The following is a 24,048-nucleotide window of genomic DNA, read 5'->3' as shown; positions in this document are numbered from 1 at the left end:
AATCACTCTCTCCCCCCAACCCTCTCCCCTCAATCACTCTCTCTCCTTCGATCACTCTTCCCCCATCCCCTCCTACCTGTTTCTTTCTCTCCTTCAATCTCCCCCTCTCTCTATTAATCATTTATGAGTACTGGGTACATTTTTTGTGATAAAAGTATGAATTCAACGTGTATCTATACCCAATTTCATTTCAATTGTATATTTGTAAGAACTATGTTAAGGACACCTTATTATTTGTGCTTTCCTTTATTTTGTTGTGCCTTTTACACATTTTATAATAAAAATAATAATATTGTAGGTTGAAGGCTGCAATAAGCCTGTGAACTATTGCAAGCTTGACAGCTTTTTCAATCAATTAAGCGTACAGGCAAATACTTCTTTAGCTTTGAACCTCAGCAACTACCAGTCAAAAGTATATTGATAGTGTGATAAGTGTTTCTGCATTGTAATTGCTTTCCCGGTAATAAAAAAGATCTGAAAAATCTTATGTATCTAAAAATTGTTGCGGTATATTTCAATAAAAGCATTTTAATAATGCAAAACATTAAAACTGACATGGTATCTTCTGCTATCTTCATTATTGTACTAATAAAACGCCTGTATGCTTTCAAGAAGGATCTCAATAACCGATTAATGTAGAGACATGATTTATACCTAGTGATATGGGCATATTTGTTTCTGGGTATCTCCTTTTGTTCATGAGTTATTTTCAGTTTTGCGTCTTTCACTGAAGTTACACCTGCTGGCCACCGAGTCAAAGTTGTGCTGTGGCATCAGGCTTCATGGAGCACCTACATATGTACACAAACACTGCAGTTACACCTAGTGGCCACGCCAGTTCACTGTAGCGCTGTGGCATCTTGCATCACAGAGCACACACGTAGCCAAGCGGCAGGAACAAAATAAAGAACACAGACGAAGCTAAGCAGCGGCAACAACAAAATTACATTTTTAAAGCGTCAAGTTTTCCCAAAAGGAGTCCTCCCAAATGAGTAAAGATAAAGATGAAATATCTGTGTGTCAATCTACATTCCATATTGGATCCTTTGGTTGCAAGTGTAGCTGCAATGGGTACAGCTAGTTAGTTAAAAAATACCGCAACATTTTTGGTCATAGTTTATTAGTAAAATTCACATTGGATGTTGGAACAACAGCTTCTCTCCTTGTAAAAAAACTTAAAATTTAAATGGTAAAAGGAGTATTGACATTATACAAATTATCCAAAATGGTAATCCAAGATTTCTACACAAGTTAGAAGTGTACTATAAATCTGTATTTGTACAAAAGCAGTTAGAATGCAGAATAAGATCCATAGTAACTCAATGTGCATGAAGTAAAAATATGAAATCCAAAGTTAAGATGCATTTAATGTTTACAGTGACAAATGGTTGACAATAAAATTCCTCTTCCTTCTCACTGATCAATAAAATATCTCTTTCTACACCATGCAGAAGGGGATAATTATACGTACATATAGGAACAGCAGAGATTACATCAATTTGATTTATTTCAGGTTGTTCCACAAGAATACATTATTTGCTAAAAGATCAGTGGGAAAATATTTCTACTTCTCTTTAACAAGATGTACAACACATTCCATGAGGACATAATGTGGAATGTAGAAGACAGAGGAAAATTTGTTCCAGCAAAGAATCTGGCATTCAATGCAAATCTCAAATCTGAGCCAGAGCATGAATTCTAGGCAAAAATCTATTCAACTTTCAAGAAGGAATACAAGATGGTTAAGTGTCTAATGTGAGGTGGTTTCTACTAGGATTCCTTAAATACTGACAGCAAGTAAGGACCACTTTTGTTAACCAGACATGCCAATCCAACTTGCGAGAACTCTACATTGAAGATAGATGGCATTAATCAGAGTTCCCATGAGTCAGTGTGATGTTCAATTTTAAAATTAACACCACATGTTGGCTCCATTAAAAAGCAAACTAGTCACAAATTCCAGAAGTCGCTCAAATAAGGCTGAGTTAGGCAAATGAAAGGCTTAGTGTCCCACAGGCAGGCTGAAAGAGCACCTTATATGTGCAGCCTGATATCAAATATTAATACATTTGCAACAAGGTTCAGACACAGCACAAAACTAGATGTAAAATAAATTCTGCCAACGTGAAAGGTGTTATTCCATGTGCAAGGATTATTATTAAAGCATTATTCCAACCTCTTCAGAAGAGTATCCCCTAATTCAACCAGTATGATTTTTCTCCAGCTCCCACACTATTACATTTAGAACTTCTGACTGAGCCAGTTCATATTGAAATAGACATTGTATGCTGCTGCACAAACTGCAATTTTCTAAACTCATTTTATTGTCGACAGAAAGAGGAAAGAAACTTGGATCCCATCTATGTGGATTCAATTTGAATCATAAAAGGTAAAAGCACCTCATTGTAGTACATTGTGTCAGTCTTCAGAACAAACTGTATTTATTATTTAGTACCCAAATCTCTTCATGCACTAATGCATTTCCTTTGAAACTCATTTTGGTATGCAAATGTAACAAAGCAAGATTAAAGGGTTCAACTGTACAGAAGATAGAAATACAGAAGTATGATGAATACATTGGTTTTAGAAGTCATACATAATTATAATTCTACCATTTGATAAGATTATATATGTGCAGACAGTGCAAACCAGCCTTCTTCTTTAAGTTTTTCTGGCTATCAAAAAAAAGAAAGACAGCAGGGTTCAGATAACATAACACGACAAACGTAAATGCACAGCTGCTTTCATGTATGAATTAAAACAGTAGTTTGGAAAGAATGGAAAACATTTAATTTTCAATAATTTCAGTGAATAGAAAGTCACTGAATACAAAATTGTGCGAGTAAATAATGATGCACAAATAGAGTTGCCAATCAACACCCCTTCATTGTGTTTGAATTTATATTATTTGTTCCAATAGGTTTTAATCTTTTTCTACAAATAAATCCATATGCTATTCCTAGACCTATCTGTTTAATGGAAATGTGGTCTGACAAAACATAAATAGTGTCAGAAACAGTAACACATTCACTCACTCAATTTCTTGAGATATAAAAAATAAATCATAGAAAAGACCTTAAGATACATTTTCTACCACTACAGCATTTTAAACCAACGTAACCCCAAACTACAGAAACTTACCAAGCTAAATAATTCCTAAAAACCTTAAAAGTTTCACCTGTATCTTTCGAGTAATAGGTGTCCAATTCTCATCACCCTTTTCCAAATGTGTTGAGGAATTTGTTCTATTAGCTGTAGACCTGTATGTGAAGTTCAAAAGGCATCATCAGTACTGCAAATTGCTTGCAACTGCGAATCTGGCAAAGTATAGGAACTTGAAGTTGATACGTTCATATATGAAGCTACAATCATTCACGCATAGTATACCATCCATTCACTTGTTCTTCTGAACAAGTTTTAGACATTGATTCTTTAAACTGGAAAATTAAAGATAGATTATTAAAATCTGTACAAATCATAGGTTGGTGAGAGTGTCAAATTCTGCATATACCACAGAATACCATGCACCATGCCTATTTTAGGAAGGTGGTCAATGCCTAAGGCAGAGTACAAAAGTTATTTACTAGTAGAATTCTTTCCACATGAGCCAACTAACATCACTTTGATTCTCAGTCCCCATTCCCTTTAATGTTGCTTTTTTTCAAGCATCTATACAATTAAAAATAATAATTTACAGACCTATTCAACAACAAGGTCATCTGATTTCTGTTAAATAGTTAAGGAAATTATTATTTGATATCAAGATTTTGTTTCAAAAAATTGAAATGAGCAATTTATCTTACCCGTTTCCATTTGCCCTGCTTTCTGCAGAAGATGTGGTCTCTGTGCAAGATTCCATCCCATCAGGCAGAGGGATACATACTTCCAATATCCGGGTGCCAGTTCCTTCAAATGAACCCAAAAAAGAACCCACATCAAATAGTTTTAAAACAATCAGAACCTCACAATCTAATGATTATCAAGACAATGACTATGGAGGTTTTTCACATGGTGTCAGGAAGATCATGTGGAGTTAGCTAATCTCAGCCAGAACAGCAATGCTGCAACAACAATTTGTATTTATATAGGGCATTGTACCAGAAGTTAACGTCTCGGAGCACTTCATAAAGACAAAGTTCAATGCCGAGCTAGGGGAAGGGCAGCAATGACTGTGGCACAGTTGAAGGGGTAGGATTTAGGTGGGAATTAAAACCAAATTTAAAAAAGGAGGGGCAGGGCGAGATAGAGGAGTTCAAAATGTTAGAGGCACAGATCGCTGAATATTAGTGGCGAAGCTGCAGCATGATTTACACCACAAATACAATAAATTAAGAAACCTTGTTGAAAGGCAATACACATACATGCTTAATTCTAACAAGTTTAAAAAGAGAGAATACAAAATAAATCGCAAACCACTGGATACATGATACCAAGTTTGCGTTTTAAAAGCAACTGCAGGAATAAGGGAAAATTGAAGCCTCCCTTGATATGAAATTATTATTCAAAGGTTGAGAAAATAAAAAAACAAGGAAGAGCAAAGGCAATTCGATGCATCAACCCGGCCCCTTCCACAGTTCAGGCAAAATATTGATCCCATCCACAATCTCTTGGAAGGTTCTGTGTAGAATTTAATCTCAAAAGGTAATCAAGCAAGATTCCCAAAGTTAATCAAGCAAAAACTCCAGAATATTCATCTATATAGTTCTTCCATTCAGTTCTGCCCTGCTTTCCTTTCAGACACAAGTCAACAGCACACAAATCATTGTGCCCTAATGAATACATGTTAATCTCAATCTCTACCTGTGGCCAGAATTTTTAAAGTTGTTCCCAAGTAGATATTTATCCAGTTATTTTAAAAAGAGCTAAACAACATCAACTTTTTTTATTTGGAGTCTTCCACTTAGCCACTACACTGAAGAAAACATCCTAAATGACTTGAATCTGGTTTAAACCTTTGTCCCCTAGTTTTCAAGTCAAATTGTCTTGTCATATCTGCATCATATATATCTGTCAGCATTTTGAAGATCTAGATCATGACACAACCAAATCCTTTTTTTCTCCAATGATAACTTCAGTTTTGCAAAAACCTCCTCATAACTTTGTATATCATATCCCAGAAAAATCTTAACCCCTATTTTATGGAGTTTTCCAACACATCAATATCCTTGAAGGTAGGGTACTCAGAATTGGAAATGTAGCCTCACTAATACAGGAATATTTACTTTAATTTGTGTGCCCTTGAGACACAATCGTAATGTTTGATTAACTCTTATTAACAACAGTTTTTATGATTGGAAAGTCAAATTGACTTTTCCAGATTTTCTCATGTTATAGATTGTGTGCCCAATATATTAATTTTAAAATAGGAAAAAAAGTATAAAATAGAAACTAACCAGTCCATTTTCCCTCAGCTGGAATAGGAGATATGGGTGGAGAGGCAGACGCAGCTGTAATCTGTCTCTGTTGTTCAATGAGAAGCAAAAGTTTGTTGCGTGCTTCCACACTTTGTCGGTTCAGCTCACTTATCCGCTGTTGAAGACTTTGAGATGAAGCATTAGGAATGCTCTAAAACATGTTTGATCAGATACAAATGGAAAGAGATATTGCTGAATAAATATTGCACATCTTTGTTTGGAATGCAACAGGTTAAGATACAGTCCTACATTATTTTCAGTTAAAGTAGAAAGTGAAATAAAACATAATGTTAGACAATTCTAGAATTTGGCTTCCTATTTCTACACAAGCAGTAATAAATCCATGATGAAGTAGTCCTTATTAAGGAGGAACGATGCTTTGGGTATAACTGCTACAAGCAGGAGATGGGCAGTTGGTGTGCAAGATACCTTTGATTCAACAAATAAGATAACCTTAGCAGTCAGTGTAAGGAAAGAGTTAAAACACCATAATGAAAAACATTGTGGCCCTTGACTTTGCTTACCATAAATGTGCCTTCTAATAAGGAGAATTGGAAGGAACACTTGGAAGAAAATATTTTAGTTGGCATTTATCATATGACATCTGGCGGTTGGAACACTGCTGTTAAACATGCCCTACATTTGAAGTTTTGCAGCAAAAATTAAAAATTTGGTTGATTTTTGTGTCATTAAATGGGGTGTGTCCCCATCTCTCCTTCTTCTGCTTTGCTAATAGGATTGCCTGGTTGTTACCTGCAGCATGCTCCCCAATTTTTAAATGAGCCTTTACTTTAACAACTTTAAGTGAGCCCTTGTGGGGTTCAGCTGACTGGAGGATATGTTTTTGAGGTTTTAAGAGGTTCAGATAGATAACTATTTGCATTAGATCTTTCGAATCCATTCAAATTTACCTGACGAAATTGTGACTGTTCTGGTTGCTCTTCTCGGAGAATAATTAGGAGGCACCCGAAACGACCAATACAATATTACATTTTTAAAGTGCCTTTCATGTCGGGAGGATGTCCCAACGTGCTGAACAGTCAAGGATTAGGCATTAGAATCTGAGCGCGGGGGAGAAGAGATCAGGGAGGGTGGAGGGCAGCCGAAGGCACGGTCAAAGAGGAGGGTCTTGAGGCGTGCCGTGAAGGAGCGAGGTGAAGGGAATGTAGGATGGTGTTCTGGGGGGAGGGGGGTTGGCGAACGGAGAAGCTGATGGTCCAACTGCTCATGGTGGGGCAGGCCGGGCCGGGTGGGGACATGGAGCAAGCCGCAGCCTGCTGAGCGGACAGATTGATAAGGGGTTAGCAGATAGGAGGGGGCAAGGATTTTGAACTCTATCCTCTGAGGGATGGGGTGCCAGTGGAGCCGAGTGAGATTGGGTGTGATGGGGTTACGGAACCTGGTGCGGGAGAGGATACGAGCTGCAGAGTTCTGGATGATCTGCAGCTTGTGGAGGGAAGAGCTGGGAAGGCCAACAAGCAGGGAGTTGGCGTAGTTGAGCCTAGATGTGATGAATGAGAGGATGAGGGGTTCGGCGGCCTGAAGGCTGAGGCGGAGTCGGGCAATGTTGCGGAGGAGGGGGAAGGCAAAGCAGGTCATGGCATGGATGTGGGGGAGAAAGGACACTTGAGGGTCGACAAGACGCCTAGGTTCCTAACCAGTGAGGTGGAGTGTGCAATAATATGTAGAGTGGTCTCAAACTCGTGCTGTGACTGTTGGCCTTCCCCAAATATCCATCCCAAAGGTTCCAACATACCCATATGTTTTTCAATACAGTGTTTTGACCCTATTCTTACAGCAGGCAATCCTAATTTTTTTAAAGAAAACAGCATTTTATAATCCTTGCATTTGATATAGGGCCTTATCATGACTTTGAGATGTCTCAAAGCGCCTCACAGAAAATGAATCACGTAAAGTGAATTGACTGTATATTTTGTGGGCAAAATGCGGCAGCCAATGCACACAGCATTGTCCCATAAATAGTCATTGATTGAGTGATCAAATTATCATTTAATTTTTTTTAAGGGGATTATTACCCCCAGAAAAGCGATTTGCCAATCAACGATTAACAGGGTTCCTACTTACTGCTGGGTGAACAGAGGTGTGTGGAGTAACGAAACTTGCCCAACGTTTCGCCCTGCCTGGAATCAAACCCAGGTTCTCCCGCTTGCAAGGTGAGTTCTCTAACCACTGAGCTACAGGACTCCACATCTTAGAAAACAGCAACATTAGGAAAGATGACAAATCTGGAATCTAGCCTTCAGAAATTGTGTTATGCCCTTTATGTTACCTCAAAGAACTAATGGGGTACAATTTAACTTCCCAGTTGTATCCTCTCCTAAAAATATAGGAGCTTTCTCCCTCTGAACACAAATTATACTCGTAAATAATTAAATATAAAGTCAAATTCTAATTTCAGAACAGGGTTTTAGTTTACAAGGAAGTCTAGTTTTCTTTGGATGCTAAAAACAAAGACAGCAGTTGTAAGTTTCAAAAAGTTCTTCCAAATTAGACAAAGAATACATTGCATTACCAATTAAAAGGGTATGTTTGTGCTTGAATTGGCTGGAGACTCATCACCTACCTTTTCAATTTGTGCTGTAGGACTAGGCAATTTAGTTGTTTTGAACTGACTAAGGTGGGCTTTCAGAGTAGAATTCTGCAATGTTAACTCTGCAATGTGCGTCAACATTGCTTCATGCTTAAGTCTCTCATCAAAAGAAAAATCTTGCGTTTCTTCTATTTCTACCTTGCTCTTTTTATCTAGAATGCATGTCTCAGCATCACCAAGGCTCATTGACTCTCTAATTTCTATTTTTTGTTCTGGATGTGCTTCAGGCAAATGAGTATCAGGTGAAGTGATACTTGGGTGATTATGTCCTTCAGCAAAATTCCAAGAGTGTGCAACATCCGGATTGTCTTGTAGCAACACTCGTGCACTCAAGGTGTCCGTGGAACCTTTTTCACTTTGCTGTATGCCTTGGGACATTGAAGCTTGCTTGTGAATTTCTGAAGGGTGGACACTGCTGGACTCAAGAAATATCTTGCAAGATGTGGCATTTTCCTGAAGCAAATTCACTGTTGGAAAATAGAAAGATGAGTAAATATAAAGGGTTTAAATTTTGCTAAACTTATAACATAATTTTATCACTTAGTTAAGAATCAGCAGCAAATGCTTTCATTTGCCCATAATCTTTTGAACTATTCTGACATATTTTCTTGTGTTGATAGAATGTCATACAAAATCACTTCAATGATATTTGAATTTTAAATTTTTATTTAAGAGTGAAAATCTGGAAAACAAGGCGGTAAACAAGAGCAACATGCTGAGAGACAGTGGCAACAAACATCAATCTGCATTGACTACTATTTTATTGTTATGCAGAACTTGATTTCAAGGTCCTCTCACTCATTTTCAAATCACTTAACTCCCTCCTACCTCCCTACCTATCCGACCTGCTCTGGAACGCTACCCCGCGTGAAGGCACTATATAAATGCACGTTGTTGTATTGTAACCCTCCTCCCCTAAGAAACCAGAATTCAAATCTTTATGGAAGGGAATCTTTTAGCTTGTTGAAGAGTATGCATTGCAAGTGCCAGACTTTTGTGAACTTAACAAAGGGGAACATTTTAACAGTAGAAGAGCTTTATGTTCCAGCATATGGAAAGATTCACTAAAGAATGTAGTAAACACAATGATTCACAATGGCAACCTTGGTTTCTCCTATATGAAGGAAATCAGGATGAATATCTAATAGTATTGATCCAGAGAAAGCTCACAATGGTTTGATTCTAGTCTGCAAACACATTACAAATTTGACCACTTACTTCGTGATTCAGTGTCCACATGGCTATTTCTTTGTCTTGGGGGAGAAAGCAACACTGCGGGACCAAATACACGCTCTGGTAAACTTTGACCTCTTCTATTTTTTTCCAACAGATTTCTCTTGTGCTGAGGTAAAGGGGAGTGTCCTTCTGCCCACACTTTCTAAAACAACTTCTTCATGAAATGGCATGCCCATGGGGAATGGTACATTTACCTTCTCTGAGAAAAACAGTTATTAAAACAATTTTTCATCTCAATCTTAATTTCAAATAAAGTAAACAATCTGCAATGTTAAGTATCAAAGGGTTCTCAACATTAGAAATAAAGAAAATAACATTTTACATCTTTGAATTTTCAACAAGATTTCAAACATTTCTTTACTACATTTCACCTTCATTGACTAGAATATTTACAAAGTCAGATTCATTTAATTTAAATACATTTTTCCAAATCATCTTTCTCCATAAAAACTCAAGGCTGAGAAAGGGTCCTTCGACTTACTAAAGCTCATTACTGCTTATTTAACTTATCCAGTATACAATTCAGCTTAATTTCGGTATTACTGATTTTTGCCTCCACCACCTAACATGAGGATCATCCAAACATTCTTTGATGTAAAAAGTTTATCTTAAGAGTTTTAAAATCTTCATTACAATAATGTGTCTATCAAATAAATATTATAGCGATTATGGTATATTTGCTACTTAAGTTGGAAAGTATTATTTTCTAGTATTTATCACATTGCAATATATCAATACATTTTTGTTGGAGCATTTTACTGTCAGAATCAATTGATTTTAATTTCTCTTTAATTTAGATTTTAGGTCGTAGTGAGCATGATTATCATTTAGGTCTCAAGAATGTAACAATCAAGCATTTAATGCAACAGTAGATGTAATCATTTGTTTAGTACCAAATCTTTGGCTTGGGGCTATAAAGAATTATGTTGACAAAGAAAGATTTGGTAAGACCATTGTAAAAGGCCAATGCTCTTTTTGCATCCACATGATGCGATACGTTGGGTCTCTCTAATTCCTGTTACAATACATCAAAAAAAGGTCATTTTGACAAATAGTGCAGTGTTCCAAATCAAGATGAGGATACAAGTCAAAATACTCGAACTGAGTCATTGGTCTCAATTAGGAACCAAAGATAATTAAGTCATTTATTTTTCCAATCTCCTTTCAAGAGATGGGAAAGCAAGGATACACTTTAATAACTTACCTAATGTTAAGGAAATGATATGAAGGGCTGAATAGCCTTCTTCTGTACTGTAATAGTCTATGTTTTTAAAAATTTGCTATGGTACTAAATAAAAATACAGATCAAAGGACCTTTTCTTATTCCAGTCTCTCATCAGGATTAAACTGAAGTATTATCTGACCACCTACTTTTGTAATCTCAAATACTAACCTAGCTGCTAAACAGCTTGACATTGAAACTCAGATTTATGAAAATTTAGAGTGACTTAAAATATTGTTGAATAAAGATGCTATGTACTTCTGAAAAATAATTATGGACATTTTCAAGTGACACTGGTATAGATCATTATTTCCAGAAACAAACCTGGTTTGTGAGAACCACCATTGGTATCTACACTGCCTTGTTCTTCCATCTCCTTGGTTTTAGGGGCAATGTTTTTCCTCGGATTTTGTTCACTTTTTTCTGCTCCTATAAATCCATGTACCATCTGTTTGAAGAAGACCAGCTGTGCATCTGTTACGACCATATACTTATGCAATTTTGCCTGAAAGAAAAAGATTATTCTTCATGCTTAAGAATTTTATGAAATTATAATCATTGCATTCGATATACCAAAACATCAAACGTTTCAAAGCACATCACAGGTCAAGTTGTCAAGAGGAGTGACTGTTTGTTGGCAAATGCAGTAACTATTTTGCGCACTACAAGTGCACCACAAACAGCTTTGAGATGCACAACCAAATTATTTGTAGGATTATCAACCACAAAGGAAACGTCCTTCTCTTTTCAGATTCCTTTCTGTCTAAATATTTTGAGATTATAACTTTCTTGAAGTACAGATTACAAAAATCAAAATACCTTTTATGTCTGAACAAATTTATCTTTAATCATATACAACTGTTTCCCATCATAAAACATCTGGCTTAACTTGAATTGCTATTGTATCAATGCTTAACTATTTTCCGTCCTTGTTCATTGAAAGATAAATATATTCCTTAAAATTAGCATAATGATAAATGTTAAAAGAGAATGATTGTAAAATTATTTGCCTTCTCAAATTGCCTAGCTTTAGAACTGCTGATTAAAGGCAGTCAAGAAAAATATACATTTTATGTAAACTACCCTTTCTGTGATGTCATGAATCTGATCTTGAACACCATGAAGAGTCTCCTGCTTTTAAATTGATACAAGAGACACTGACTTATAATTTCCCCCACACACACTTATAAGAAATGCAAACAACTACCAAAGGGCATAAATAGGGAACTAAAGTGGTCAGATGGGTGACAAATGGATTTGAATTAGAGGAGACGAAGAACAAAAAAAGCAATATACCTTATAAGTAATATTTTTAATGGTTTGGAGAAACTCTGAGACCTTGAGGTATAGATCGATACAGGTCTTTAAAGGCCAATTCAAACCAGCACACACCATTTGTCAAGGAGAATTACAAATTATACAAACAATAATAGTGAAATCTGCTTTAGGCGGCCGCCGGTTAACCCCAAATGCTGGTCAATCGAGCAAAACTCCTAACTCATTTGTGTTCTTTCCCGTTTTAAATATGCCAGTTGATTCGGACAAAAATCCAGTTAATCTGGACAAAATGCCCCGTTGGTCATCATTGAATGTACTCACTCAGATCTTCCATGTGTTGAGGGGCTCCATTCAGCAATGAGGGATAAATGAGGAGTCCAAGACTGATTGACAGCCGACTCCAGCCATTCACAAGTGGCTGGAGTTGGGCTGTCAATCAATGAGGGGGCACAGGAACAGGGAAGAACAAGGGAGGGAATGAGGGAGGGCAGCTGAGTCATGCCCATCCATTGACAAGGGCTGCATAATTCTGTGAGATACAGGATTTTAACTTTAACTCTGAGTTTTAAATACTTAATTTCCTGCTTGGTTAGTTAACATTGCTTCAAGTGAAACAACATATTATTATACCGTGTCGGTGGCTCTCCTCTACTGGGCGTGATTGGTATTTCGGCTAATCTCGGACAACTCTTAAGACATACATGGCCTGGTGTCAGGGTAAATTGGCTTCCACTGTAAGTACCTGTAAGGAAGCAGTGTCCTCTCTTATGGCCAGGATTTCTGCAGTCAGTGCATCAATCAGTACTCGATGTTCCTTGGATTCTTGTAGAAGTCGTTGATGTTCTTCCTTCTCTTTACACTGCTGCAGTTCACTCTAACGTTACAAACCAAAAGCAAGACAAAAATCGTGAAAATTGTTGTAAATAGATATGGATATTCATTTCCATTGCAATCTTTAATGCCTACACTCAGTTTTCAACTTCACATCTGTACACATGAAGCAAAGTTCAGAATTCAGCCAAGAGCGACGGATTCAGAACTAGCAGTCACAATGATACACATTTGCAGAAAAACAAGAGATTATGCTGTAACTGTCAGACATGAAGTCCCGGATTTCATACAGTTGAATATCAACAAGGCACTCCTGATTGGCCTACATCAACGCCTCCACAGATCAGGCACTATCCATGGATGCAAACTCTATCTCACTGAACCAGTTCGGAACCTTGGCGTCTTGTTATTATCCTTTCTACCCCACATCCGTTCCATGTCCCGCTCTGCTTTCGCTCACCTCCGCAACATCGCCCGGCTCCACCACTGCCTCTCCAGGCCACCAAAACTCTCATCCATGTCCCCCGCCCACCCCACCATCGGCGGTTAGCCCTTCGGCTTCTGGAACTCCATCCCACAGTCCATATGTCTTGCTCCTCCCTTGCCTCCTTCAAGGCATTTCTCAAGACCATCCTCTTCGACTGCGTCTTTGGTCACCCTCCTACCCCTACCCTTCCTGCCCTCCACATCGCCTGATACCAACTCCTTGCTCAGGTCCAATTCCCTGACTGTCCAGCGCCTTGGCACGTCCTCCCGACGTGAAAGGCACTATATAAAAAAAATTATTGTTCTAACCCAATGCAACTATTCATATACCCGGTATTCAATTTACCGATCTATCTTCTTAGGTTAGATGTGCAATAGTTTGGGATTTCTAAATACTATTCAGTAAATTGAACTATTCAATTATCCTACATTCAATGAACCAATTTCACTGTACTTATAATCTATAGAACAATATTCTCTATATTTTTACCTCTTTCAGATTGTGAGCAAGTCTGCTTAGCAAGCTGACCACTGATATGGTGAAACCAGTTAGACTCTGACCACTCTGTGGCTTTCTGTCCATGACTTCCCGTCCTGTCAGGTGTTCATATTCTTCCATTTCCTGGTCAATGTCCTCAACCATCTTCTGCAGAACCTCCAGGGTTGACTGATTGCAGCTTTGATCAGTGCCTACCTTTCTTTTGGTAGGCATGTTAGAACATGCCTTTCTGCCTAGATAAGAAATTATTTGAGCAAGATCACCTAGCCAATCGATAATAATACTGTAATAATAATCCTTGCATTTGGTGTAGTGCCTTATCACGTATTCGAGGTGTCTCAAAGCGTTTCACAGAATATACTATAAAGAGAATTGATTGTATATTTTGTGGGCAAAACGTGGCAGCCAATTGTGCACAGCAATGTTCCCAAAACAGTCGTGGTTTGAGTGACTAAGTTATTATATATTTTTTTGAAGGGATTTTTACCTCCGGAAAAGCGATCCGCCAATCGATTAACAACTGGGTTCCTACTTACTACTAGGTAAACAGAGGCGTATGGAGTAAAGAAATTTGTCCAATGTTTCGCCCTGCCTGGGAATCAAACTCAGGTACTCTTGCTTGCGAGGCGAGTGTCTAATCAATATGCTAACAGGACTCCAATAATCAAACCTGTCACACACCGCCCTATTAGAGGTAACAAAAATGTTAAGCCAAAAATATTTGGGCCGGCACTGGGTCTAATCATTTGTGTTAAAGTCAGAGGATTTTACCCCTGTAGCCTATCTGTTCAACTTCCAAAATGATTACTTGCCTCAAATTTTAATAAATGGGTAAAAAATACCTTTCAGTACTACGTTAGAAGAACCTAGTGTACAGGATGCCTCTGGAGTCTTTAAACCCAGTGACTGATTCACCAGAGTCTCAGATTGTTCTGCCGTTCTCTGTAATGTACAATCAGGTGTATTCGAATCCTTCACCTTCAGTAAGTGTCTATATATAAAAAGAAATTAGGTAGACATTACAACAATCATGAAAGTTGGCAGAAAGAACTTTAAACTCCAGCAATTTACATAGCACTTTTCATGTAAAAGAAAGCTTTACAGAATAAGATTAGAACAAGAATATTCTTGCACGCATTTTCACTCTCCCACCTCCACCCCCTTTGATTCCAACCCCAGCTTGGGTGTAAACTCTTAACTGTCCAGGGCCTTGATGAAAGGCACTATATAAATGTAATTTTGGTGTTGCATTTTGGATAATTTACAGCACATTTTTGAATTGCTCATCTGCATATCTAAGTTTCTTTATAAAAAAACACTACATTCATGGAGTCAAAACAATTTGAAGAAAAAGGTGAAGTCCGTGGAGATTAGAATAGTTTAAAATAAATATTATGGTACAATATAGTTTTAAAAATTAGATAATTAACAGCTAAGTTAGCTAGCTCAGAACCAAGGAGAACTTCTCTTAATGTGTAGCAATACATTTAGTACTCTGGGACTCTACCCTGCAAGAGGGGCGCTGTATTAATGAAAGTTGTTGTTGTACCTGTTTTTGTCAATGCTGGCTTTCAATTTAGAATAAATTTGCTCCTCCTCATTCCTCTCCAACACTTCGTGGTGCGATTTTCCGTTGAAACTTTCATTTAGCGCCTGGTTAACCAAAACAGCAACAGTAAATCTATCAGAGGAGTATCACCCAAAGTTCATTATAATAAAAATGAGTAAACTACAATTCTCCAAATTATAATCTTGTTCACATAATATAGCTCCAAACAAATTTTGAGCACTTCAAATCGTCAGAGATTAATGCACACATTTTTGTAGGGGGTAAAATCTTGTGTTCATTGAGGTGAACAATGTCAATATTAACATTTTCTGACTTAATCAATTTTAAAATGACCTGTAAAAACAGAAGCATTCATTTTATGCATAAAAACTGTATTGAAGTCTTGAGAGGATATATAGAATCATAGAATTATACAGCACAGAAGGAGGCCATTTTACCCATCGTGTCTGTGCCGGCTCTTTGAAAAGAGCTATCCAAATCAATTCCATGCCCCCGCTCTCTCCCCATAGCCCTGCAAACTTGTCATCCCCAGATAATTATCTACTTCTCTCTTAAAAGTTGTTATTGAATCGGCTTCCACTACCCTTTCAAGCAATGTATTCCAGATCCGAACAATTTGCTGTGTGAAAAAATTTCTCCTCACCTTCCCTCTGGTTCTTTTGATAACTATTTTAAATCCGTGCCCTCTGGTTATCCTCATAATTCTGAACACCTCTATTAAATCTCCCCTTAACCTTTTCTGCTCCAAGGAGAATAATCCTGGCTTCCCTAGCCTCTCCTGATAACTGAAATCCCTCATTCCTGGTACCATCCTGGTAAACCTCTTTTGCACCCTCTCCAATGCCTTGACATCCTTCCTAAAATGTGGTGCCCAGAACTGAACACAGTACTCTAGCTGAAGCCTAACCAATGTTTTATGAAAGTTCATCATAATTTGCTGACTTTTGTATTCTATGCCTCTATTTATAAAGCCTAGTAATAATAATCCTTGCATTTGATATAGTGCTTTTCACGTCTTCTAGACGTCTCAAAACTCTTCACAAAATATACTATAAAATGAAATGACTGTATATTTGTGGGAGAAACACGGCAGCCAATTGAGCACAGCATTGTCCCACAAACAGTCGTGGATTGAAATGACCAAGTTACTATTTTTTTCTTGAGGGATTATTATTAGGCATGTGGAGTAAGGAAATTTGCCCAAGGTTTCGCCCTGCCAGGAATTGAACCCTGGTCTCTCGCTTGAAAGCATAGTGCCCATATGCTTTTTTAACAGCTTTATCTACCTGTCCTGCCACCTTCAAAGATTTACTTATATAAACCCCCAGATCTTTCTGTTCCTTCATCCATTTAAGATTCTACAATATAGCTTATATTGCCTCTCCTCATTCTTTCTCCCAAAATGAATCACTTCACATTTCTCCACATTAAACTTCATCTGCCACGTGTCTGCCCATTTTACCAATCTGTCTATATAATATACTGTAAAGTGAATTGACTGTATATTTGTACAGTATATTTGACTGTACAAATATAAATTGGCTGCCGTGTTTCTCCCACAAATATCCCCTTGCTTCTATCCTCCTCACTGTTTACTACTTTTCCTAGCTTAGTAACATCTGCAAACTTGGAAATTGTACTCCCTATACCCAAGTACAGGTCATTTATACAGATCAAAAACAACAGTGGTCCCAATATTGACCCCTGGGGAAATCCTGCACACTTCCCTCCAGCCAGAAAAACAACCGTTCACCACCACTCTCTCTGCTTTCTGTCTTCCAGCCAGTTCTGTATCCATGCTGCCACTGTTTCTTTAATACCGTGGGCTTCTATTTTGCTTACAAGTCTCTTATGTGGCACTTTATAAAACGCCTTTTGAAAATCCATATAAACTACATCAACTGCACTACCTTCATCCACTCTCTCCGTTACTTCATGACTGGAGGGTTGCAAGCGTTACTCCCTGTACAAAAAGGGGCAGGAGGAGGATCCACCAAGGAGGATTGAAAGATTGTGGCCAGAGCCTCCATTATTTCCACCCTTACTTCCCTCAGTAACCTAGGATGCATCCTGTCCGGACCCGGTGACTTATCTATCTTGAGCACCGTCAACCTTTTTAGTACCTCCTCTCGGTTTATTCTTATCTTATCCAATTTCTCTACCCTCTCCGCCGATACTGTGGCATTGGCTGCATCCGCTTATTTTTGGAGACAGATGCAAAGTACTCATTCAGTACATCAGCCATGCCCTCTGCCTCCATAAGAAGATTTACTTTTTGGTCCCTAATTGGACCCACCCTACCTTTGACTAACCTTTAATCCTTTAATATGCTTATAAAATACCTTACGGTTCCCTCTTATGTTACCCTCTAATCTTTTCTTTTCTCATACAATCTCTTTGTCCCTCTTATTTCCTTTTTCAGTTCTCCTCTGTACTTTCTATACTCTATTTGATTATCTTCTCTATTTTGGATATGACATTTATCCTTTTTCTGTTGTATTTTAATCCCAGTTTCCTTAGTCATTCAGGGAGGTTTGGATGCCCTACCTTTCCCCTTTGTGGGAATGCATTTGTTCTGTCCCCAAACTATCTCCTCCTTGAAGGCTTCCCATTGCTCATTAGCTGTTTTACCTGCCAATTTAACTCACTGAAATTAGCCCTCTTCCAGTTGAGTATCTTCACCTTTGATTGTTCCTTGTCCCTTTTCATAAGTATTCTAAACCAAATGATGTTGTGATCACTGATGTCCAGATGCTCTCCTACTGAAACCTGCTCCACTTGCCCCACTTCATTCCCCAGAACCAGATCCAGTACTGCTTCCTTCCTCGTTGGGCTGGAAACATACTGATCCAGAAAGTTATCCTGCACACATTTCAGGAATCCTTCCCTCCTTGCCCTTTATACTGTTATTTTGCCAGTCTGTATAGGATAATTGAAGTCCCCCATTATCATTACTCTGTTGGTTTGTTGCGTCTTTCTGAAATCTGCTTGCAGATTTGCTCGTCTATCTCCTTCCCACTATTTGGTGATCAATAGTATTCACATAGCAAAGTAACAGCTTCTTTTCTGTTCCTTATCTCTAACCAAATAGATTGTTTTTGGACCCTCTAGTACACCATCCCTTTCCAGGTGTCTTTAATCAATATTGCCACCCCCCCCACCCCCGCCTTTAAAAGATATTAGGGGTTATCACATGCTAATTAATAACATTACAGATCTTTTCATTGTACGTTTAGAATGGGAAAGATTTGACACATCATATACTTTATTGTATTAATCTGCATTTCGATGTGTGAAGTTCTAGTCTGCATCTACAATTACAGAATATGTACACATTATTTCATGAAATTATCCAGCTGAAGGCTTTCCTTTGGCTATTCAGCCTCTTGGTACCTGAGAATCCATGACTGATTCACTAAGGATGGACAATTGTGTAGGTGGATCACATTTCTGCATTATAATCTCTTCAGTTGCAGCTTGCTCAGATTCAGGAGCCATAGTAACATTTGGGAACCCTAACAGGAGATAAAGTAAATGGTAAAATAGAAAAGTTTAAGCATTTGTATTACAGTTGCCATCAATGAAATAGTTTTATTCTAGATCACTTTCATGATCATCTTCAAATCAGTGTCTGAATTTTGGTAAGACAGACTATTACAGGTTTGCATTAAAGTGACATTAAAGCTTTCCTTTTCCTAACCTCCACCCCCTGATCATCACTATCCAAATAACGGATCTGGGGAAAATGTCTGGAGGCAAATTTGTCTGATAATCAAATGCATCTCCTAGTCTTATTGATTAAATCGGATTTCATATGACTTATATAGTTTGTCTGCAACTCGGACTTCGCCCAAGTCATATTAAATTTTATGGTACTGATACAACATTTAATATATTATGGAAAGAGTAGAGAATGGAAACATATATAACTGGTGACATTTTCAATGGAGGGGAGGAACAGACCCAGAATGTACAAATAAATAATTATTAAAATTGAGATTACAAATATAATACTTTGCAAGATAGTTGTCTCCCGATTCCACAATTCATCTCCAGCTTGGTGGAGTCTGCAAAGATTGTACATTTAATGTACAAACTACAACATAACTGTTTTCCTCACCTGCCTGTCGCCGTGGAGCATCCCCAAATAAATCCCTAACCACAGCCATTGCTTGATCTGATCGTTCCAACACATCCTGCAGTTGGTACTGATCAAAAAGAATCTAGCAACAAAAATAGTAATTTACCAGTCATAAGGAGAGGGAAGAAAATAATGGGGTAATAATGCAGTATCAAAACAGAATATTCATAGATTGTACATAATTATGTTTTGAAATAGTATGCTTTTTAAAAAATGTCTTCAATTGAAGAATAAATAATAAACATTGATATTGAAGAACCATCAGTATAAGAAACAAACCTACATCTTGGAGCATTGAAAAATCAGAAAAACATTTTATAATGCAGTAGTAAAAAGATATAATCTAGTGTTGCCAAAATAGATTATGGGAGCATTTACAATGAATTACTACTGGTTTCTAAAACTAGAAATTATAACAATAATAATCATCCTTGCATTTGATAAAGTGCCTTATCACGTTGTCAAAACATCTGAAAGGACTTCACAAGATTTACTATAGAGTAGTTACTATATATTTTGCAGGCAAAAATAAATGTACACTGCACAGCAACATTTAGTTGGGTGTGTATAATGAGCAAATAACCTACCAGTAACAAATAATTTATTTTGATACTACCACAACCCAATTTCATTATTATTGATAAATTGTGAGTTCTCTAATATCAAAACAAATATTAGTCCTACAAAAATTGTTCGTGTTTCACAAACAAATGTAGACCATAATTGAAACAGAATAATCCACCTATGCAGTAGGTGTTGCCCCGGGACCTAAACACATCAACATTCTCATGCCCCAAACTTCTAAGCCTCCCCTCTCTCCTCCACCACCAAAGGAGCAATCAAATTCAGCTGGGAACTAGGCTACTTTCCTAGTATGATGGTACCATAAATCTTTCAAACGTTCCACATGTTTTTTTGGTTTGTACAAATCTGTTATTCAATTCACTTAAATTCAAGCTTTTTTAAAAAAAATCTAACTATCACTTAACGAGACATCATAAACAACAAATAATTCTCACCTCTCTCATGATCGCATATTTTTGTCGATCTAGAGAATCTGCCATTTTCTGTCCATGTTTTCGTTGCTTACTAGCAATGGCTCGCTTTCCGAGTTCCCACTGAGCCAAGGCACGGTTCTTTGATAAATGTTTCTCATGTCGTTTAGCCTGAACATCAAACAATTTTAGGAAGGATATAGATCATTAATCACCTTTAAGAAGATTAGTTTCTTTTCAATACAAAATTGTTCACAGTTTCTGCTCCTGGTCAACAATAGCCCAATATGTTACCACCCCCCACCCTGAAAAGAAAATTGGCAAAAGTAAAACAAATTACTGCACTAAAACTCTTAATAACCAATCGTTCTTTCCTATTATGATCTATGGGGACTTCTACCATGCCACTAAAAATGAGTTCTCATCTTTAACTAAATGTGAGGCAGTTTAAAGAAAAAAAATGAAATGGAAAAGCTTGCCCTTGAAATGCATGTTACACACTTACACGTTCCATATCAAAGAACCACAAACCTGACAATCGACAATGCCAGCCAAATGAACTAAAATATATTGAACATCTTTCATCGTGTATCTGAAAGTACTACGAGGCTGGTTCCTTAAAAATACCAGATGAAGTGTCAGTCTTATACAACTCAGTTGTCAAAATATCTGTAGGTAATTTGTGATTTGTAGAGATCCCTTTTCATTGTGGTTTGTTATTGGATCAATTATTTTCAGCTCAAACAAGGTCATTTAATTCTATTTTCTGTGTATTTTATTGTTGTTGGTCACAACTCACAAGTTCCTCAGGGGTAGCCCGATGAACACTTAGGTCACTGACAGTGCTCTGAAAAAGACAAATTTACAAAAAATGGTAAGCCAACCAGCTTACTAATATTATTCCACCCAAACAATACTGCTGAATGACAAAACAATGAAAATAATAGCCACAAATAAAAATTCCTTCTCAAGCAGTTAATTTTATTTGAAGAAGAACAAGATCCCTTCAAATGCTTACTGGTTTCCACCCCAGGAAATTATGCAGAAATATAAAAAAAAGACAAAAAAAAATATTATACAACCAAAAAGTGACAATTATGCAAGATTACACTTTTTTACAACTTCAATACAGATAACACTATGAGGCAGTTAAGCCACATTATGCAATATTACACACCTACGTGTAATGAAAAGGATTTCGCATGAAATTACACAGGCGTGCAATTCCCTGTGGTATACGGGTTAGCGTCAGACTCCACACACGTGGACATAATTGAGGCACAAAGCCTGATCTGCTGCCGTTAGCCAATATCTAGGGGAAAAAAACAAACTACCAAAATTACACTCACATCCCATTCTTTATCCAGAGTCTTCCTCTTTCTGATCCTCCCCATTTTCTTTGCACTTCCATGTGGGTAGTGGGACCGGTTGAGTCGGACAAATGACATCTGCAGTTCGGGATCAGGGATTTGCAAGAACAGAAGACGCTGAAATTACATAAAACATAGCCGGGGAAAAAACACACCAAATCCATTCGTTGAAGACACCCGCGCGTACGTCAATCAGAAACTGTTGCATTAGCTTTACAATGCCTGAGACGGTCTCCCTCCTGAAGTTCCTCCTCAGACAGGATTAACGCGTCGCTGATTAACTCTACCTCTCGGTCTCCACCCAACTCTACAACCGCCGCTGCCCTCACAGTCTAACATCAGGTCCTGGATGAGAGCTAACTTTCTCCAGTTAAATGTCAACAAGACCGAGGCCCTGCCGCTTGGCTCCCGTCAGCGCCTCCACACCTCGGGCGCTGACAGCCTCACCATTTCATGGATGCACACTCCAGACCAAACCTCGGCGTCCTGTTCGACCCTCAACTGCCCTTCAGCCCCCCACATCCATGCCATGACCCGCCACGCACGCCACCCCCCACCGCCGCGACGTTGCCCAAACCCGGTGCGATGACTCGGAGCGAACTCATTCACCACCAACCTCCCCGGCAGCAGGTCACCGCCGCGCCGCCCGCGGCACTTCCCTCAAACGTCCCCCGTTACTATGGGCGACGAGCGCGTTCAAACCGCTCCCTCCAACTGTCGCGGGTGTCGCGCGAAGGGTATCTAAGTGGAGCGGCTAATATGACGTGTGTATGAAGCGTCCGCTGGCTGTTGAATCGCCGCACGGCGGCCGTTTAAAACCTTACAGCTTGTTCTCCCGGGTTGTGTGTGCATGCGCAGTCTGGTCCGGAAAGGCAGCCATTTTGGTAAGGTCGTACAGCGGAAGCCCCACTTCCGGTTACCTTTCTATTATAATAATCCTTGCATTTGATACAGCGCTTTTCACGTCGGGAGGACGTCCCAAAGCGCTTCACAGAACACACTGGAGCAATCCCTCTGCACAATCGGTTCCGACCCGAAGACCTTGTGCTTGAACTAACTATTCATCCACTTTCTTGCAGTTAACGGGTGGCATTTATTAGGTTATGTTTAACCAGGTTAGCTTCAGCTTCGCTTTTGATTATTGTTTCTGTTCTGTTTTTTTAATTATTGAGGTCAACCAAGTTGACATGCGGTTGCGAGTTGGGCTTTGCCGACAACAGCAACATTACACTTGTAGAGCGCCTTTCATGTCGGGAGGTCGTCCCAAGGTGCTGGACAGTCAGTGTTTTGGACCCGAGTTGGGGGTCGGGATTGGGGAGGGTGGAGGGCAGTGAGGGAAGGAGGAGGTGGGTCTTGAGATGGGTCTTGAAGGAGGTAAGGGAGGGGGCGAGGCGGAGGGACTGCGGGATGGAATTCCAGAGGGTGGGGGCAGAGTGGCAGAAAGGGTGGGTGAAACGGAGTATGTGAAACAGGCCGGAGTCAGCTGAGTGTAGGGAGCAAGCAGGATGGTATGGGTTTAGGAGATCGCAGAGGTAGGGGTTAGCGAGGCCATGGAGAGCCTTGAAGGCAAGGACCAGGATCTTGAACTGACTCCTCTGTATGATGAGAAGCCAGTAGAGTCAGGTGAAGACGGTGATGATAGGGTCACGGAGCCTGGTGCGGGAGAGGACATGGGCTGCAGAGTTCTGGATGATCTACAGCCTATGGAGAGAGGAGTTGGGGAGGCCGACAAGCAAGGAGTTTGCATATTCAAGCCTGGATGTAATGAAAGTGTGTATGAGGGTTTTGGCGGCCTGTGGTGAGACAGTGGCGGAGCCGGACGATGTTGTGGCATTGGGGGAAGGCAGAGCCGGTCATGGTAGAAAGGATAGTTGAGGGTCAAACAAGACGCCAAGGCTCTGGACTGGCTTAGTAAGGTGGAGAGTGCATCCATGGATGGTGATGCTGTCAGCGCCTGAAGTATGGCGATGCTGACTGGAGCCAATCAGGAGGGCCAACCTTCAATATGGGAATAACTACATTTGTTGCTTTTAGTTTGTCGTACGCTTGCCATTGTTTCTTGACTTCCTCAGTCCTTTATACATCTCCCTTTTAAGTATCCTGATGTATAACTTTTATGGCCTTGTTTTAAACTTTAAATCTTAATATGTAAAACTCAAGTTTTCACATTTTTGGGGGGACTTGAGGTTATATTTGTAATTATGTACAAATTTTAAAATAGGATCATAGGAATGTACAGATCCATGCCTTTTGTAAGATGAATATCACATCCTGTAGCAGCAGATTGTATAACCGAAACATAGTTTAGTTTTGCCTAAAACCCTAGCTTGTTTGACACTGCAGCACATGAACTGAATACATTTGCCTGCAATGAATGTGTTTGCCTACAACCCAT

General features: G+C 38.8%; 2 protein-coding genes across 2 annotated transcripts; both read right to left on the bottom strand.

Annotated features, from left to right (window-relative positions):
• Window positions 1–1,103: 1,103 nt before the first annotated feature.
• LOC121848882 (spindle and centriole-associated protein 1-like) lies at window positions 1,104–9,324 on the bottom strand. Its single transcript, XM_042334214.1, has 6 exons — window positions 9,244–9,324; window positions 7,999–8,492; window positions 5,394–5,565; window positions 3,804–3,906; window positions 3,179–3,260; window positions 1,104–2,675 (listed from the first exon to the last, which is right to left on the bottom strand). Coding segments are annotated over exons 1-6 (903 nt in total). The 5' UTR covers window positions 9,245–9,324; the 3' UTR covers window positions 1,104–2,624.
• Window positions 9,262–22,495, bottom strand: LOC103185521 (spindle and centriole-associated protein 1). Its single transcript, XM_042334213.1, has 12 exons — window positions 22,478–22,495; window positions 21,633–21,770; window positions 21,083–21,130; window positions 20,308–20,454; window positions 19,268–19,370; window positions 18,541–18,662; window positions 15,127–15,230; window positions 14,420–14,568; window positions 13,569–13,810; window positions 12,504–12,635; window positions 10,808–10,988; window positions 9,262–9,460 (listed from the first exon to the last, which is right to left on the bottom strand). Exons 2-12 carry the CDS (start codon window positions 21,729–21,731, stop codon window positions 9,339–9,341), a joined length of 1,449 nt encoding a protein of 482 aa, XP_042190147.1. The 5' UTR covers window positions 21,732–21,770; window positions 22,478–22,495; the 3' UTR covers window positions 9,262–9,338.
• Window positions 22,496–24,048: the final 1,553 nt, after the last annotated feature.

Source organism: Callorhinchus milii, unplaced genomic scaffold (genome assembly GCF_018977255.1).
Source record: "Callorhinchus milii isolate IMCB2004 unplaced genomic scaffold, IMCB_Cmil_1.0 Scaffold4, whole genome shotgun sequence".
Lineage (NCBI taxonomy): Eukaryota > Metazoa > Chordata > Chondrichthyes > Chimaeriformes > Callorhinchidae > Callorhinchus > Callorhinchus milii.
This window is presented reverse-complemented; position numbering and strand designations above follow the sequence as displayed.

Coding starts and splice junctions, on each gene's coding strand:
- LOC121848882 (XM_042334214.1), bottom strand. Junction 5,566..7,998: donor CTACAGCACAAATTGAAAAG/GTAGGTGATGAG, acceptor AACATGTTTTAG/AGCATTCCTAATGCTTCATC. Junction 3,907..5,393: donor AGCTGAGGGAAAATGGACTG/GTTAGTTTCTAT, acceptor GTTCATTTGAAG/GAACTGGCACCCGGATATTG.
- LOC103185521 (XM_042334213.1), bottom strand. CDS start 21,731: ATGTCATTTGTCCGACTCAACCGGTCCCACTACCCACATGGAAGTGCA. Junction 21,131..21,632: donor CTCTGGATAAAGAATGGGAT/GTGAGTGTAATT, acceptor TGTCTTTTTCAG/AGCACTGTCAGTGACCTAAG. Junction 14,569..15,126: donor GCCAGCATTGACAAAAACAG/GTACAACAACAA, acceptor TTTTATATATAG/ACACTTACTGAAGGTGAAGG.